Below are 17536 nucleotides of genomic sequence, written 5' to 3'. Positions count from 1 at the left end.
GGGGAGGTGAAGTGGAGAAGAAAGAGAAGGCATTAGGGGGGATCTGGGTGTCCATAGGGGCAGGAACAACATCCACGACACTGGTGAGTGCGGTGGGGTTTTTCCACCCTCTCTCTAAGCTGCAGGGCGAAAGCATTTCAAGCTCAGATCAAGTCAGGTCCCCTACTTATCTCCTGCCTTTCAGAGATAGACCCCAGAGAATGGCTGAGAACCCCAGAGATGCCATTGCTGCGCATGGGCAATGGGGCGATCTCAGCATCCACTGACCAGATCTTGGCCTGAGATGAGCGCCATGGAGACCAGACGGATGTAGACTGGAACCTCAGGTCCTGGTAGCTGCTGAGTTCCTGGCTTGGAAAGTGGGGACTTTGCAGCTTGTGGTGACGCTCCATAGGTGGCCTTAAGTCAGATGAGTCTCTCAACGTGGCTCCAAGTACGAGGAAGAGAATATTTCTAGAAAAAGGAAAGAATGGAGAATGAAGCAGGAAAGAAAGCTCTCCTGTGTCTAAGCTTCTGCAATATGCCTGGCATAAGGCAATTGGGCTCTGGAAACTTCTTTTGTCTTCAGGTCCCCAAGGTTGACCTTCGACATCCTCCTTCACCTATTCCAACCCCAACACAGTGGTCCTGGGGTCCCTTTGCTGTGTCCCCCATGAGCCTTTCTCCTGCCCATTCCCTCTTTGGCTGCTTAGAACCGCACCAGAGATGATGACTTCTCCTGGGAATTGCACCATGACCATTAAGGCCCAGAGGTGCTGCCCTTGTAAAGGGCAGAGTACCTGTCATTTGTTGCTCATATGCTCCTAAATTTGAAGAATGTCACCAAAAAACAAAAACAAAAACAAAAACAAACAAACAAACAAAAAACCGACAGAATGCCTGAGGCCAGGGTGTTTTGGATTCCCATGAGCCCTTGAGCACATCAGCTATCCTTTGCTTGTGGGGGCTTCCGGTTGGCTCCATCCTTTGGCCTCCTATGCACTGGAATCATATAGCCTATCTGAGGTTAAGGGCCAGCAGCAACCTCAGTAACCCCCTAGCTAATCCAGGGTTCCCTGCTGCCCACCCCAGGTAGCCACTGACAGTCTGGAAATCTTACCAGTTTCAATGACAGTGCTCAAGATTTGCTGCGGTACATTCCAGAACACACACTACCCCAGAGAGCCGCTGCTTACTACGTGCTCGCAATGTGCTATGACAAGTAAGTTCTAAGAGCAGGATGTGAGTCCCGTTGTGTCAGGCTCTGAGCTGGCTGGTGGTTTCTCCCTGCATGTTCTGATCTACAGCTTGTCTTAGAGACAGGAATGGAGCTCATTTTCTCCCAAACAAACAAAGCTTGTTGGGTAATAGCTTTCATCTGGGGAGGTGGAGGGTGGGACGGGGAAGAGTTCACCTTTCTACCCTGGATTTGAGAGCCAGCACTCCCTGGTGGAAGATGAAACTGGAAGGGTCCCTTCCTGGAGGAGGTCTCTGCAGAGGATGAGCAGACAGGCTCTGAGTTTGCATGGTGTGAGGGAGTCGCCCTGGTTTGTATGTGAGTTTCCCTTGGCCCCTTCCTGTGGCTTCCATGGGACCCTGCCTCGAATGGCTGCTGGGGGTTAGGGTGCTAGGGAAATGACAGGTGAGGGGCACGCTTGTCCCTAGACACGGATGCTAGGGAAATGACAGGTGAGGGGCACGCTTGTCCCTAGACACACATCACTGCTCTTGCCTGCACCGAGAGGCTCAGCCCATTCTCTCCTCTGCCAGATTTAAGTTGCAGGGGGAAATGCATTATTTTTTCATTAAAAATTTATTTTGGAATGGATAGCCTTCAGAGACGTAATTAGCCACGTTATTTCCCTCCCTCCATTAGCTGTCCCTAGTGTTCTCAGGAATGTCTTGTCCTTTTTCCTCTCCATTGCACTCTTCCCATTCGTGTTACAATTTGGGATGCAGCATTCACCACCCTTCTACCCCCCTTACCTCAGTCCATCACCACCACGTGCCAGCTTCCCTCCCCCTGGAGCCGTGGGAGCAATGTCCCCTGGGACAGCACAGGATCCAAAGACTTGTCACCCCAGCTTGCTTTTATCTGGAATGGTTCTTGTTTGTCATTTTTAGTGTTGTAGGCAGTAGGTGGGCTCCCCCAAGAATGCAACAAATAACTCCCAGGCACCCCAGTAGTACAGTAGACTCACAGCATAGATGGATTGCTTTGGTACTAGGGAGACTCCAACACCCACCCCAGTGCTCAGAAGAGGGTGCTGCCACCCGCTCCACCCTCACCTCTGTTCTTATCACACAGGTGACACATGACATGCAGCCATCTCCAGATTGTCAGAAATACCCCGCTCTGTGGGAGTGAGGGCAGAAAGCCTGACACCCAAAGTCTAAACTTATCCTGGCTCCCCACAAAGAGGGACAAATAGAAAAGTACAGCAAAACGTCTTCGTCGTACATGATTTTTATAGAGATCTCGACTGTCCTGGATCCCAGGGGTCCTGGGAGGTACACTTTGAAGGGGCTGGTACTATTAACAGAGAAGCAGCAGCCGAGTAGTGACATTTCAGAGTTGTGCCATGTGATGTTGGCACTAAGGGAACACAAGTCACCTCGGTTCCTAAGTAATTCTTAGGTTCCTGGGTACACGTAAAGGAGCAGAAACTGACAGGTTTGTGGGATCTTTTAATGTGGGCTCACGTGTTACTATAAGCCTCACAGAACCCAGAGGCATCTTGACTGTCTTGATCATGGTGATTTTTAGGAATAAGCTCTGGACATAGGGAATAGCAACAGGGAAGCTAGGGATGAAGTAAGGCCTGGGTGCTGGTGCCACTGTGCGTGCCAGCCATGCTGGGCTCCTCACAGACAGACACTGCCTCATTTTTTTCTTCCAGGCCCAACAGTCACTACCATCCCCCGAGGCACAGGGAGGATACGGAGATTCACACAGGGTAAGGAGAGATGGTGCCAAATGAATGACTTCTGTTCCGCCTCCCGGGAGGAGTCCTATTGTGTGGAAGATGGCAAATGGCACAACAATGCTTGCAGCCAGGAGCAGCAGGCTCAGGGTGTCAACCCACTCCACGGGCTGGCAGGTGTCGCCAGGAAACACGCAAGTCACCCAGCACCAGATGGAATCACGCTTTAGTCACACAGAGATGAGATGGAATAGGCTTCAATAGTGGGTGTCCATCCTCCTGTGGCCAGGGGTCTCGGTCTGCTGCCAACACAGGATGATGGCCTTCACATACCCTTCTGGGCAACAGGCTCTTGTTCCCTTTCTACCCGGAAGAGATCTAGCAGGGGGGGTGAGAGTGGTTGGGGGGGCCTGGCTGGGAGCCGTATGACATACAAGCTTAAGCAGAACAAAGGAGCACACTCGAGGCCAGAACAGCAAAAGATGGTTGCAGGAAAGTGATGTGCCCCATACAAGCTTAGTGCATCTTATTTCTTGAGAGAAAAGGGTTTTAGGCCCAGGCCTTCCACTTTCCGGAGGCCGAGCAGGAGTCCAAAGGTGACATGTACCTACCTGGTCACTTTTCCCCACAGCTGGGACCGACGTAATGTTATTGGTGAAACTGCATCCTGATTTAGATACAAGTCTGCCTGGTACCACAACCCAAGAGCTTTCTTACTTGAACTCAGCCACCCCCCCACCCCCCCCCACCCTCCGCAAACTCAGGTAAGGGCTGGGTGTGGTAACACATAATCTATACTCCCTGTGCTGGGAAGGCAGAGATGGGCAGACCCCTGACCTTGCTGTCCAGTAAGCCTAGCCTACTTAGTAAATTCCAGGTCAGTGACATACTATTTCAAACGAACAAAAAGAAAAACAAAAACAAGGCAAAAGTCTGAAATGTCTGAAGGTGAGAGTGCCCTGCCCTCTTGAAGGCCCCCTCCCTCCTCACCAATGCAACACATCAGCTAATAGCCAGATTCCTAAGGGGGAAACGATGGTCCAAATGTGCATCTGTAATGCTAACCCCAAGGGAGGCCATTTCAGAACACATGACTCTCCTGCCCTGAAGCATCTCCATGCACCGAGATTTAAAGCAGAAAGCTAGATTTCTAAGACAGAGGGAGAGAGCAAGAGAGCAAGGGAGGCGGGGCTTAAAAGTAATAACCTGGCATCCCAAATCTTTGGCAATTATATTCAGATACGGATACAAGGACTATTTAGTCCCAGGAGATGTGAAGGGATGGTAAGAATCGGCAAGGGAGCCTAGAGAGACGGCTCAGCCATTGAGAGTTTGGTGCACAACCATGAGGCCAAGGATCTGGATCTCAGCACCCACGTGACAAGCTGGGCACCTGGCGCACACCTGTCACCCCAGCTCTGACGTGGTGGAGGAGACAGAACAACAGCTAGGGCTTGCTGTCTTTTAGGCTAATGGAGAAAGCAGGAGCCCCAGGTTCAATGAGAGAGCCTCATTAAATGCCAGGTTATTACTTAATGGGGTTCATGGGCAGTGATAGAGGGGGGCATCCAATGTCTTATTCTGGTCTCTGTGCATACATACACAATTGTGCACACACGTGTATGGGCATACACTCACATATACAAATAATTACATTTTTTTAAAAAAAAGTATCTGAAAAGGTGCAGGTCAGATTCAGGCCCTTTGTGTTCTGTGCAGTTCCTCTGATTCTGTCTGAATATTAAGCCTCTATGTTGTTTCTATGAGGTTTCAGTTAAATGAGTGGACTGGCGCGGGCTAATTTGGAGGAGAGTTATGACCCAGCAGCATTTGCACGCAGGGAGCCGAAGGTTAAAGGAAGTTCAGCAGATGATCTACGTCCACCACACTTGTTTTAGAAACCAAGTTGCGTTTAGCATTCAGATTGTTCCAACTGGTCTCTGCCCAATCCTCCTCTTCTCGGGGAAGCTTGCAGTTAATTCTCCGCAATGTGCATTGCTAATGTGGAGGAACAGAGGCATCCGTCATCAGCGCGGTGAGCCACGCCCACGCGGTGTCTCCTGCTTCCCACATTTAACTTGGAAACCTCACAGACCTCCAAATGAAGCCGCTCTGATGTGCGAGGAGTCGATTCCTATTCCACTCAGTACCTGCTGGTGCCACCCACCTCTCCAGCTCTGGGAAGAATTGGGGCTGCCGGCTAAGGCGCAGGGGTCCTCGGTATCGCTATCTTCCTATGTATGGACCAGGAAGCCCCAGACAGAGGACAGGCGCTGGCCTTTCAGAGACTTCTTGTAGTGCCTCCAGCCAGCAGAACAGTAACAGGTGATGAGACAGTAAGTGTGTCCAGGAAAGATTTCCGTATGGACAACTCAGTTAATAAGGACACGAAAGGACAAGGTTGATTGTGTTTTGATTTCACGGCTGGGGAATCGGGGGGGGGGGGGTGGGAGGGTGGGAGGGGAGGGCGGGATTAGGAGCATCCAAATTTGAGGTCAGACTCCAAGTTCCACCTTGGAGCTCCTGACTGCAATTTGGTTTTGGCTAACGACTAAAGATGCTTTCCAGACAGAATAGACCTGAATAGAAAGGCAAGCAATGCTGAGGGTGGAGATGATGACTCTGGAGCCAAGGGGCGCCACCTTCTCAGATCTACGCAGCACCAGGAAGCTGCTGGGGAGGGGGACAGGGTAGGGGATGGGATCGGAAGGAGTGATCTTAGTCTAAAGGAAATCAGGTTAGGAGGGGAGAGGGACATGTACAAGGCACAGAACAATAAATGAGAAGATGTCAGTTATTCTGTTTTCTTCAAGGCAGCACCTCACTATGTAGTCCTGGCTGTCCTAAAACTGTGTAAAATAGGTCAACCTCGAACTCACAGAGAACCGCCTGCCTCTGCCTCCTGGGTCCTGGGATTAAAGGCCTGTGCCACTGTACCTGGCAGAGTCAGTTATTCTTATTCTACTAAATTATTCATTCAATTGGTACTCAAACCAACTGACAACTTGGTCAAGATCATGCTCTCTGGGTACACGGGTAAATAAAATAGAGGGTTAGGGAGATGGGTCAGTGGACAAAATGAACCCTCGTAAAAACCCAGGCACAGCTGTATGCATCTGTAACTCCAGTGCTGGGGACAGAAAAATGTGGTACCTAGAGCTAGCTCACAGACCAGCCAGTATAGCCAGGCTAAATGAGAAACCCTGTTTCAAAAAATAAGGTAGAGAGTCTCACACACACACACACACACACCAGAAAGAGAGAGAGAGAGAGACAGAGAGAGAGAGAGAGAGACTCACTCACTAAGGGCCACTTAGCCCCCTAAGTAGACTTACAAATCTCCACTCCTGGCCTCCAGACCAGACATACTGATTTGTCATTTTGGAACATCCTCCCTAACCCTGAAGCTCTGACTGTAGTTACCACTGAGCTCTGGTACTGGTCTGGTAAAACAACCATAGATATGAAAAAGGGACTTATGGCCCACCTCTTCCAGGAAGGCCCCCCTGGCTAACCCAACCCACCCGATCCCCTTAGCTCAACCTCCAGTATGTAACCTGTGTGCACTGTAAGTTTCCGGGGAGCAGGGGGGAACCAATAGATTTACTCTCTTGGCTTCTGTGTGTGTTCCAAGGTCATTGTGATGAGAGTTCCAGGGCCCTATGACACACATCTAGCTGAATTTGTTCAAGTCCGGGAAGTCAAGAGAGGCCCAGTTCCTTCGGGGAATGCCATTCATGTCCTAAAAGGGATATTCTCTTCCCTGGCTCCCAAAGCATCACTAAGGCTCTCCAGGGAGAGCTCTGGACACTGGCAACTCCAAAGACAGCTAGAAGGGAACATGAGCACCCTTTCTCCAGAAAACAGCCTCTCTGCGAGGCGGTCCGCCACCTTCATCCTGGTATGTTCTTTGAGGTCTCGCTCTGCTGCCCAGGCTGGTCTTGAGCTTGTAATCTTTTTGCCTTTGCCTTCTGAGGGCTGGAATTACAAGCTCATGCCACTATACCTGGCTGGCACGTGTTCTTCACTAGTCCCAAGTGCCTCCCTCCTCTGGTTTACCTTGGGCCCATCCCAGCTGAATGGGAAGGCTGGACATGGAAGGTGGAGCAAGGCCAGTTCACCTTCAAGAGGGGTGACACCTAAATTCCCTTTTGCCTTATTGGGAGATCTTAGAACCCACTATGGCTTTCCTCCCCCAGCTGTGTTACCCTGAATGTATTGAGTTTTTAGAGTTGCTTAGCTGCTGGTGAGTTTTCTTTGGTACTTTTGCCAACAATTTTGGTATGTTGCCACCAGGTGGCAGTAGTTGTTTCTTTTACTAGGTCCCAAGGCCGGTTAACAAACTATTCCTTAGTCCACCTGAGTCATGAAAATTGTCCACGCGCTATTTTTCAAGATCATAACTAATTACAATGACCATAATCAATCTCAAGACCCATTTGCCTCTGACTAATAGGACGATACATAAAAAAGCAACATGAGCACCTGGGGTTTAAATGTTGCACTTTTATTGCAAGCAATCACCAAGCTTTGAATATCCTTTTCTATATTTCTTCCATTCTTCAAGCTTAGAGAAGGCTAATAGTGATGATGATGATGATGATGACGACGGCGACGACGATGAATAAGCTGCTATACAGCAGGTGGTATATACAAATGATGTTGCAAAAGCTTTGTTTGTAGTCAATTCCTTCTCATCCCAGCCCACTGAGATGGGATGTGACAGAGCTATTATCATTTGATGAATGAGGAAATGGCTCTTGGAGACTGAATCCTGACAGTCAGGTATCCAGGCTGTGGCAGACCTGCTCTCCAGACCCAGGCAGTGGGCCAACAAGTCAGCCTTCTCATTTCGTGAACTCCCAAGTGGAGCTGATTGCCAGAGTCAGGGAGATCTAACTTTCCAAGTTCCCTGTACCTTCTAGTGCCCCGTGCCTCAGTGTTAGCCCAGTAGATAAAGTGTGTGGGAATTATTGAAGAATGGCGTTCAAGCTGAGGGGATGGCTCAGCACTAAAGCACTTCAATTGCCAACCCAAGGACCTGAGTTCGGATCCCAGAAGCCATATGAAACGTTGGTTCCTTTTAGTGGTGGTTCCTTTTAATTCCAGTCTCAGAAGGCAGAGACAGTGAGTCCCCAGAGCAAGCTGACTAGGGGAGCTAGCAACATCGGTGATCTCTAGGTTTGATTGAGAGACCTTGACTCATTGAATAAGGTTGACCTCATTGAATAAGGTGATTCTCAGCATGTCAACCTCAGGCCTCTACATGCACTCATACATATATGCCCACATATGTGCAAACATGTATACACATACACACAAGCACACACACCACCACCACCAACAACAACAACAAAGGGAGCTCATAGCCCTCCTGACTTACAGAGAGTGAAACCGCCCACCTGCAGTCAGTGGCTCAGTTGCTACTTTTAGTGTCAAGGATTTTTCTACTTCAGGACACCTGGCTCCCTACTCAGTCTGTGAGCCTAAGCCTCTGCCGCCCAGGAAACCGTAGCAATGCATCTCTGTAGGCTGTTTCCAGAACTTTCTGAACCAGAAGACCCTCAAGTGACTTGTATACAGATTTAATTTGGAGTCCCATATCTACGCATTCCGGTATTAAGAGAAAGAAGAGGGACACCTCTGCTCAGCCATTGGGTTCTGCCCATCAGCACATCTCTCTCTGCAACCTCGAATTTCAAGGTCCCTGTCTCTTCAGCAGACACCCTGGGGAGAGAGGCCTTTTGCTCACCCCACAGCCTCACTCTTAGTTGTCATCTTATAAATGCTTTGAGTGCATTGTGATTACCGCTCACACCCGAGTAGTTGGCACACAAGTGTGTACATCACATACAGGCACGCGCACACCTCCTTACCCGGATGTTCCTGTGACGGGCTGCTTCACATTTTCAAGGAGATAAAACAGAGCACATGACTTGTGTAATGTGTGCTTATCTTATAGCTTTCCATTATCAAAGCAGCACAATTCTAAAACAAAAACAAAACAAAAAGACCACACACGCAAAATTAAAAAGGAAAAAAATTTTTATACTCCCCAAATTTCAAAGACCATCACTATAGCTCTTTGTTTTGTTTTGATACAGAGTCTTGTATATCTCAAATTTGGGGCATAGCTGGGAATAACCTCTGATCCTCCTGCCTCCACAAGTGTGTGCAGGGGGCTCAAACCTGGAGCTTCCTGTGTGCTGGGCAAGCACGCTACCAACTGAGCTGCAGCCCCATCCCCAACTACTATTGTTTGTTTGTTTGTTTTAATTTTGTGTGTTTCTGTGTTTTGCCTACATGTGTATCTGTGTGTCACACATGTGTCTGGTTCCCAAGGAGGCTGGAAAAGGGCATCAGATACCCTGGAATTGGAGTTACAGATGGTTGTGAATGCCATCTGGGTGCTATGAATCGAACCTGGGTCCTCTGGAAGACCAGACAGTGCTCTTAACTGCTGATCCATTTCTTTAGAACCACTATTGGGGCAGATGTTTTCTTGATAATTTCTTCAGTATTTTCCTATTGATTGATTAATGCTGAGGCAGGATCTTACTGTGTAGCTTCATCTATCTTGGAACCCACTATGTAGAGCATGCTTTCCTCAAACCCAGAGATTCACCTGCCTCTGCCTCCCAAGTATTCAGTGCAACTACAGGCAAGTGTCATTATGCCCAAAGCTTCAGTCTTTTTTTTTAAAAAATTTTTGGTACATTCCAGTTTATGTAGTACAGTTCTTGTTTTGTTTTGTTTTGTTTTGTGGCAAGGTTTCTCTGTGTAGCCTTGGCTGTCCTAGACTCGCTTTGTAGACCAGGCTGGCCTCAAACTCACAGCAATCCACCTGCCTCTGCCTCCCGAGTGCTGGGATTAAAGGCATGCGGCATCACGCCTGGCTGAAGTGCAGTTTTTATACTGTGCGCACTGACTAGAGGGCCCAGCGTGTAGACGGGTAGTGCTACTGTCAGCCCACAGACTACATGGAGAGACTGTGCTGGTACATGATAAGAATGTCAAGTATCAATCTATGTATTCTGCTTGTTCTGTTAACATTTACATTTTTTCCAGATTTTTTTTTTTAGATTATTGCTTATGCCTTGTAAACATGTATTTCTATGCCTCACAGTGTTCCACAGCATATATAAAACATAATTTACTTAATTATTCCTTTATTGCTTAATTATTCCCTTATCGCAGAGCATTCAAAGTACTTACATTTTTCATTTGGGTAAGTTATGTGCGGTGAACATTATGGTCTATCCTGGATTTTTTTTTTCAGCAATTTCCTCAGGCTAGAATACTCTAGGCGTGAGTTGGAGGCTGTGAGTTTCAGTCCATCACAAAGCCCAGAGCATAGCATTGGAAAACCACCTCACATTAAAAGGAGAGCCCAAAGCCTCTAGCCCAGGACTAATGTCATTGTCCTTGCCAGACGAAGAGGAACCCCCCCATTGACAAGTCGGAATGGGACAGCTTCTTCGATGAGAACGGTTACTTGGCCAAGTCCCGAGACTTCATCTGTATCAACATCCTGGAAAGGGTACGGTTCCCAGGCTACCCTCAGCTTTGCCCCGGCACAGGTGGCACAGATGGTAGGGATCGGGTATGGCATTGGGCAAAGCCCTCAAAGTAAGCGTCTTGAGAGTCCATGCCCTCCCATGCCAGGGTCTACACCCCTTCGTGAGAGCAGAAGCCTGGAAGTTCCTCACAGGCTACTACTCGTGGCAGAGCTCCCATGATGAACGGCTCATGGTGGACAGCAACAGGAGGTAGAACTTTCCAGATCCTCTTCCAGGGGCTTCGGGTGACAATGGGGATGGGAGTGAGGGTGGGTTACCCTCTCAGCCTAGAGATTCAAATTTCTTCTTCATCTAGATTCTTTATTCCGAGGGGACCCCTGATGCTTCCCACAAAGAACCCACACACAGTAGGCATAGCCAGGTTTAAATGGGCACTTCCTCTCCAGTTCCATTGACCGAATAAACAGTGGGAGGCAGGGCGTTGTCCTGAACCTCCCCTTATAATCTTGCTCCCAGCCTCACCCCTTCCCTGCACAGCCTACCTGTGAGGGGCCCTAGGATTTTTCTTTCCTGGGTCCAATCCCATCTCGTGCCAACTGCTACCCTCCAAGCCCCATGGCCTAACTGCTTCCTGAGTCTATGTCCCACCTCTCTGCCCTGTCCACATCTGTTTCTGGTGCCCGGTATGGGCTGTTCATGTCCTCGGGTTAAACATTCCTAGAGGTGTATCTGCTGACATTTCAAATAGTGTCTCCTTTCTTAATTCTGGCTCCCTTCATCCCAGGACCTTTTCATCTGATCATACCAGCTGCCTGAGGGACCGCCTCAGAGTTAGGGTTATCATTTCTGCGAAGAAACACCATGCCCAAAAGCAACTTTGGGAGGAGAGGATTTATTTCATAGCTTACAGGTCTACATTGGAGTCCATCGCTGAGGGAAGTCAGGGCAGGCACCTGGAGGCAGGAACTGATGCAGAGGCCGTGGAGGAGTGCTGCTTACTGGCTTGCTCCTCACGACTTGCTCAGTCTGCTTTCTTCACAGTACACAGGCCCAGGCCAGAGGTGGCACCTCTCACAGTGAGCTGGGCCCTCCAAATCAATCATTAGTCAAGAAAATGCACGGCAGGCCTCTCCGCAGGCAGGCTAGTCTGGTTCCTTCTTCTAAGGTGACTTGAGCTTGTGTGTTTGTCCCATTGACATGAAACTGACCAGCACAGGGGCTCTCCGTCTGCCTGAGCCAAGTGATCTTCTCCCTCCACCGACACTGGTCTCTCTATCATTTGTCTCTCGAGCCTCTCCCTGAGGCCAGTGATATTGCTTGAGGGATAAAGGCACTTGCCACCAAGTTGACAATCTGAGCCCAGTCTAATGGTGGACGGAGAGAGCAAACTCTCAGAAATTGTCCTCTGACCTTCACAAGTACGTGGCGCGCGCGCGCGCGCACACACACACACACACACACACACACTGAATAAATAAATACAAAGCTCTGTTCCCTGCTTCAAGGCCAGGATCAAACAGGGCACTTCCTCTCATCGGCTCTGATTGATTGGAGGATCTTCACAGGTGAGTAGGATGTAGGCTTTGAACTTGGAACAGACTTAGGTTTGGGAGAGAATTCCACTCACCTCTAGCATTACCATCACACTCTGAGTGAATCTGCCCACAAGTTCCCTGCTGCGGGCCCAGTCTCCACCACAGTCAAACGTGGGGTCACAGTACAGTTCACAGAATGGTCACAATGATCCAATTATAGAAACGGGCATGCCATCACGCACAGGGAAAGAACTGCTAGGGTTCATATAGTTGGGGATACACCCCACCCCAAAGCCAGAGACTGCTTTCTCTCTCTTTGGTGACCCTGAGACTTGGGCTTGCTGAGCCTGGAGCAGGCCTCTTTTCTCCCCTGTAGAGAGCACACCAGGGCAGAGTCCTCTTGTCTTTGGCTCACTGCAGGCCTCACTGGTCTGTATGAGTGCTCAAGGTAGGCTGGGTTGCGATGAGCTGTGGTGGATCGGATTGCTTCCTTCTTAGGCTACCTGCCTAAGTCTGGGGCCTGGAACCGAAGCTGAGCTTGGCCCCAAGGCAGCTCCCAGCCAGGAGACGGGAAACACAACTCCACAAGGGACTAGCAGAAGACTAGTCCAGGACAGTAAGAGTGTGGGTGTCAGACCAGGTGCCAAGGCCAGGAAACAGGCCTTGTGTGCGTTAGCCCACATGGCTGCTGAGGCAAAAAGCCGTGAACTAGCAAAGTGCCACAAATAGGGTGGTTGACAGTAACAGACATTCCCCCCCCCCCCCCCCGGCATTCTGGAGGCAGAAGACAAGGTTGCGTGTTGGCCTCCTGGGAAGGCTCTGAGAGACAGAAGGTTCTTCTCACACTTCCTACAGCTTCCTCAGCTTGAGGCTACATCCTTTCACTTTCTGCTTCAGTGGACACATGCCCTCCCACGTGTGTGTGTGTGTTGTGTGTTGTATTTTATAAAGATAGTTCCAGAATGATCTCTTAATCTTGAGATACTTCATCACATTGGAAAAGACCCTTTCGAAAATAAGAACAGGCTACAAGTTCTTAGGGGCTACATTTAGGACACCAGTCGGTTATTGAACCCACTAACCAAATTGCAGCGGTCAGCGTAAGACTGTCCTTACAACTTAGAGAGAGGTGGCAGTATTGTCTCCACTCTACTGATGAGGACACTGAGGCTTAGTGAGGGAGGGCGACATCCCTCTGCAGGTATTCGGTTAAGTGGTGGCTCCAGGGTTAGGGTGCTACGGTCGGTCCTCAGAGCCCACCCTACATGGAGCCGTCTCCACACTGTGCCAGCCATTTGCTGGAGAACACTTGCTCAAGGCCACTTAGGCTGAGGTGGGCGAACGCACTGCAAGCGGGGACCAGGTGGGAAAGGCCACCCTATCCCCCTGGAGCAAAGCATCAGTTGTTGCCCCGAACTGCCCCCTCTTGGAAGGGCTAGGCCACCTCACTCATCCCCAGTGCTGTTCTCTCAGGAAGAACTATGATGCCTTGTGCCAGATGTATGAGACACTCCAGCCTCTGCTGGAAAACTTGCATGGGGACTTCACAGAGACTCGCAACAACATTGGTGAGCAGAGGTGGGGAGGGCTGGGCAGAGGAGAGGGTGGGCGCCATTCAAGTCTTTCCCTACTCATTTCCAGGCACAGGTGATTCCTGGGGCTTGGCAACTGTCTCGACTTGGGTCTGGAATTTTCCTAGATGACAAGCCTGGGTCAATCCACCCGCCCATGCGCATGGGTATTCCTAGAACTAGATGAAATCTGAGTGGGTTGGGCAAGACCTTCCTTGGCAGAGGTTGTGTCCTGGTCAAAGAGCTGGAGGCAAAGAGAAGTCCAAACCTGCAGGGTGTGATGATAAATTGAGCCTGGTAGAGCTGACATGCCTTTTGTAGACCCCTGCTAGGGTTTTCTAAAGACCTGCCCTCTAAGGATGGGGCGTGAATTCATCCACTGTTCTCTATGCTGGAGACAGTGGAGTGCCACTTCCTGTCCCTTGCTCTAACCTAGTGTATGACATCCAGAGACTCTATGACAAAGATCCCCTGGGCAACGTGCTTGTGGACAAGAAGAGGCTAGAGAAGAACCTGCTGCTGAGTTATGTCTGCAACACAAAGGCTGGTGAGCTGGGGGTGGAGCCTCAGCCCGTACTTTCCGGCTCCTTCCTGGAGCCCCGCCCATCAGCTCTTCCTCACCCGTGCCGTTCCCCTGCAGAATACCAGCGAGGCTTCCATGAGATGGTGATGCTTTTCCAGCTGATGGTGGAGCAGGACCATGAGACCTTCTGGCTCTTCCAGTTCTTCCTGCAGAAAACAGTGAGGGCTGCGTGGGGCTCAGATCTCCTACTCCCCATCCCCCATCAAGCCCAAGGCACTGACTGCCTCAGACACTTCCGCTAGCCCCCAAACACCCCGTAGGTCAGGTGGTGGGTGACAGAGGCATTAGAGTTCAGGAGGGCTGCTCTGAGACCCGGTGGTGGCATCTTCTGCTGGCCTTTCACCCCTTAAATATGAATCTCCCTTCTGACCCCTTGTGGCTCCCCAGGCCTCCAGAATAAAGTCCAGTCGCCTTTGTGAGGGCTCCAAGGCCACCTCTTTGTTCCTGCCTCCCCCTGCTGCCCCTCCTAGTCCAGACAGCCTGGAGGCCTCACTAGTACCCAGACACAGCCAACTCTGCACCCAGGCTGAGGGCATTGTCATTCGGGAAGATTTGTTGCCTTCTAGAAGCTTCTCACACCCCTGCCTCTCTCTGCACCCCTGCAATAATATGCTTGCTGAACTTTCCTTCTGGCTCCACTCTACAGATGAGGACAAGTGAGGCTTGCATATTCACACAGGAACATACACACACACACACAGAAGTGAATGAACCTCTCAGAGTTGGCACTGGGAGGTGGGCTTTGTTCCATGATGTACTCAAATTGATCCTGGTCCCATCTGTACAGGAGCACAGTTGTGTCATCAACATCGGGGTAGGCAAGAACCTGGACATGCTCAACAGCCTGATTGCTTTGCTGGATCCTGAATTTGCCGAACACCTCAGTGAGTGGTCCACAGTTCCTACAGCTTCTCTCACCAGCAGGTAGGCTGTGGGAGGGCCGGCACCCAGCCTGGCAGACATACTCAGGAAGGGAAGACCTATGGCCTGAGGAGCCTGGGCCTGTGGTGCTGAACATCTGCTACAAACAGACTCCATGGCTTGTTGGGAAAGGAGCAGCTGACAACTTCGTATTCCCTATGTCTCCCATGCTCTGTTGTGTGGCTTTGTCTATGTGGTGGCTTAAGTGTCTGCTTCTCTCCCTGCAGAAGGGAAAGGCTCAGGAGCCGTGCAGTCTCTCTTCCCCTGGTTCTGCCTTTGCTTCCAGCGTGCCTTCAAATCCTTCGACGATGTCTGGAGGCTCTGGGAGGTGAGGCGCGTGCAGCCGGGACACTTTAGGTGGGCCATGCGCCGCCGCCTGCATCAGGAGGAGAAGCTGCAAGTTTCCCTGCTTCCCTTTCTTCCTGGCTTTGATTGATGCTCTATCATTTGGGGTTTAACTAGGTCAACAATCCTACTCCTACCTTGCTGGAGGATGCTAGAGCATCTGTCCATCCACTGTGATGCCAGACTCCACTGACCTTCCACAGGGCAGTTAGCACAGGGGCACCTGCTGCTGCTCAGCAACCCTGTCCTTGCTCTCCGCTCTTTCACTGCCCTTCTTCGGCCTTTCCTTCCTCTAGCATGCTGGCTCCTCTTAGAAACTGCTTTCCCCCAAGGCAGGCCTCAAGCACTGTCCCCAGGGCCACCAACAGATAATCCCTATTCTGCCTCCCAGTTATTCCTAGCAAGAGGGTCCAGTGAACTGCTAGCCTGGCATGTACTATCCCACAGCCCAGGCCCTGTCTGGCTCACTCTTTCATCCTGGACTGCCAGTCTCCATGCCCAAATCTAATACCGCACCCCTGCCCCAGACTTTGGGGGAAGCCCTGGATCTCATTTTTCCATATCCTGTTTGGATTGCGTGGTTTGTGGTAGCTTGTTACTCTCAGAGTGTCCTGGTCTCAGGCCACAGAGCTGAGGCCTCCTGGTTGCCCACAGGTCCTGCTGACGGGGAAGCCCTGCAGGAACTTCCAGGTGCTGGTGGCCTACAGCATGCTACAGATGGTGCGTGAGCAGGCACTGCTGGAGAGCATGAGTGGGGACGCCATCCTCCTGGTGAGAGTGCCCTCGGCCTGATCCCCCTCCAGCTTAGAGCCCGATCCCTTTAACCATTTCACAAGAAGGATGTATAAGCCCATGGTGTTCTGGCTTACGGCCATTTTGTCTCCAGAGGGGAACAAGTGATGAGAACTGAAGTATGGGGCTCCATGCTAACAGTTTTTAATAGAATAATTTCAAACGCCCTGCGACAGTGACAGAGGATGTATTGGTTTATAATCTGAGTAAGCATGTGAGGAAACTGAGGCCTTGGGTAGTCTAACCATTAGACTCCACTGCCTTGAAGCTAGCCCTTGGCCATGTAGCAAAAGGGCCTGTGGTGTTTAGATGTGCTGAAAAGCCAGCTGACAAACCAGGCAGAAAATCTAGATGGTACTCCAACTATTTAAACCAAGACTTCCTTAGGAACTTGAGACATGCAGGAGATCCCCCAGGGCTTCCTAGACACCCTACGTGCAGGCTTTGTTTATCATACCCCCCAAAGCACACAAATTTCAGGCACTGTGGCAGGTTGTGGAGACATCAGATGCCCCCCAATAACTGCTGTAGCAGTAGCTTTTTTTAACCTTTGTTTTGCCTGTGCCCAATGGCACAAGGAGAAGTGTTTGCACATACACTCAAGCACATCTATAGGCACACACACTTATGCACAGGGGCACACACATACATACGTGTGCACATGTGCACACACACACACACACACACACACACAGCATGCACATGTGTCTCCCTCCCAGGCCTGCAACAACCTTATTGATCTTGATGCCGATGAGCTGATCTCTGCTGCCTGCATGGTTTATGCTGAGCTCATGCAAAAGGAAGTAAGTGGCCCAGTGATTTGCCCTCCTCCTTTTCTCCTCTCCCCCCTCCTTCTTCTCTTTTATTCCTCCTCCAAGAAGCCTTCCCTGGTTCCCACTCCCAGCCTGCTGCGGTCATACTTGGCTTCAGAGTCATTCTGTGCCATTGCTCCCTCCCACCAGCCTATAGAACTTGCTCTGCATGGTCTTCTCACTGTTGATAGCCTCACTGACTCCTGGCCTCACAGCCTTCTTCATCTCACATTCCCTGAGTCCTTCCTAAGGGGTCCAAGCACACACCCCAACCCCAACCCCGATCCCCCCACCCCATCACCCCAGGGAGTCAGGAGAATGTCACTAGCTGGACAGACTGGAGTGAGAACAGTCTGATAGTGTCTGTCTATATCACACCTTCCCAACTCTCCTCATCCCCAGGTTCCTCAGCCGTTAAAGGATTTCTTTCTCTGAGAACACCGACACCCACAATAGACAGATGCCCTCAGTGGACTGAGTGAAAGCAAATCAGGATCAAGTTCAGTGAGTTGCGGGGTGAGGCCACAGACAATACAGCACCATGGAAACAGCCT

At 50.4% G+C, this 17536-nt stretch overlaps 1 protein-coding gene across 3 annotated transcripts; it reads left to right on the top strand.

Annotated features, from left to right (window-relative positions):
- The first annotated feature begins 6744 nt into the window (after positions 1–6744).
- Tbc1d21 (TBC1 domain family member 21) lies at positions 6745–17417 on the top strand. 3 transcript variants are annotated; one of them, XM_051155854.1, is made up of 11 exons: positions 6745–6804; positions 10336–10443; positions 10569–10672; positions 13432–13526; positions 13966–14076; positions 14170–14270; positions 14900–14996; positions 15264–15361; positions 16033–16149; positions 16890–16973; positions 17385–17417. In XM_051155854.1, the coding sequence occupies exons 1-11, from the start codon at positions 6745–6747 to the stop codon at positions 17415–17417; spliced, it is 1008 nt and encodes a 335-aa protein (XP_051011811.1). The 3 variants fall into 3 exon arrangements, with proteins under 3 accessions (XP_051011811.1, XP_051011810.1, XP_051011812.1); XM_051155853.1 differs by having other exon boundaries at positions 15261–15361; XM_051155855.1 differs by lacking the exon at positions 10336–10443 and having other exon boundaries at positions 15261–15361.
- The last annotated feature ends 119 nt before the right edge of the window (positions 17418–17536 follow it).

The sequence above is a fragment of the Acomys russatus genome, chromosome 14 (genome assembly GCF_903995435.1).
Source record: "Acomys russatus chromosome 14, mAcoRus1.1, whole genome shotgun sequence".
Lineage (NCBI taxonomy): Eukaryota > Metazoa > Chordata > Mammalia > Rodentia > Muridae > Acomys > Acomys russatus.
Note: the sequence above shows the minus strand (reverse complement) of the source record. Positions and strands in the feature narration are given on the sequence as shown.

What these genes read in the sequence shown, in the direction of transcription:
- Tbc1d21 (XM_051155853.1), top strand. Translation starts at nt 6,745, where the DNA reads ATGAGCACCCTTTCTCCAGAAAACAGCCTCTCTGCGAGGCGGTCCGCC. An exon ending in ATGGTGGACAGCAACAGGAG is followed by an intron (nt 10,673 to 13,431) that starts GTAGAACTTTCC and finishes CTGTTCTCTCAG; the next exon opens with GAAGAACTATGATGCCTTGT. An exon ending in TGAATTTGCCGAACACCTCA is followed by an intron (nt 14,997 to 15,260) that starts GTGAGTGGTCCA and finishes CTCTCCCTGCAG; the next exon opens with AAGGGAAAGGCTCAGGAGCC.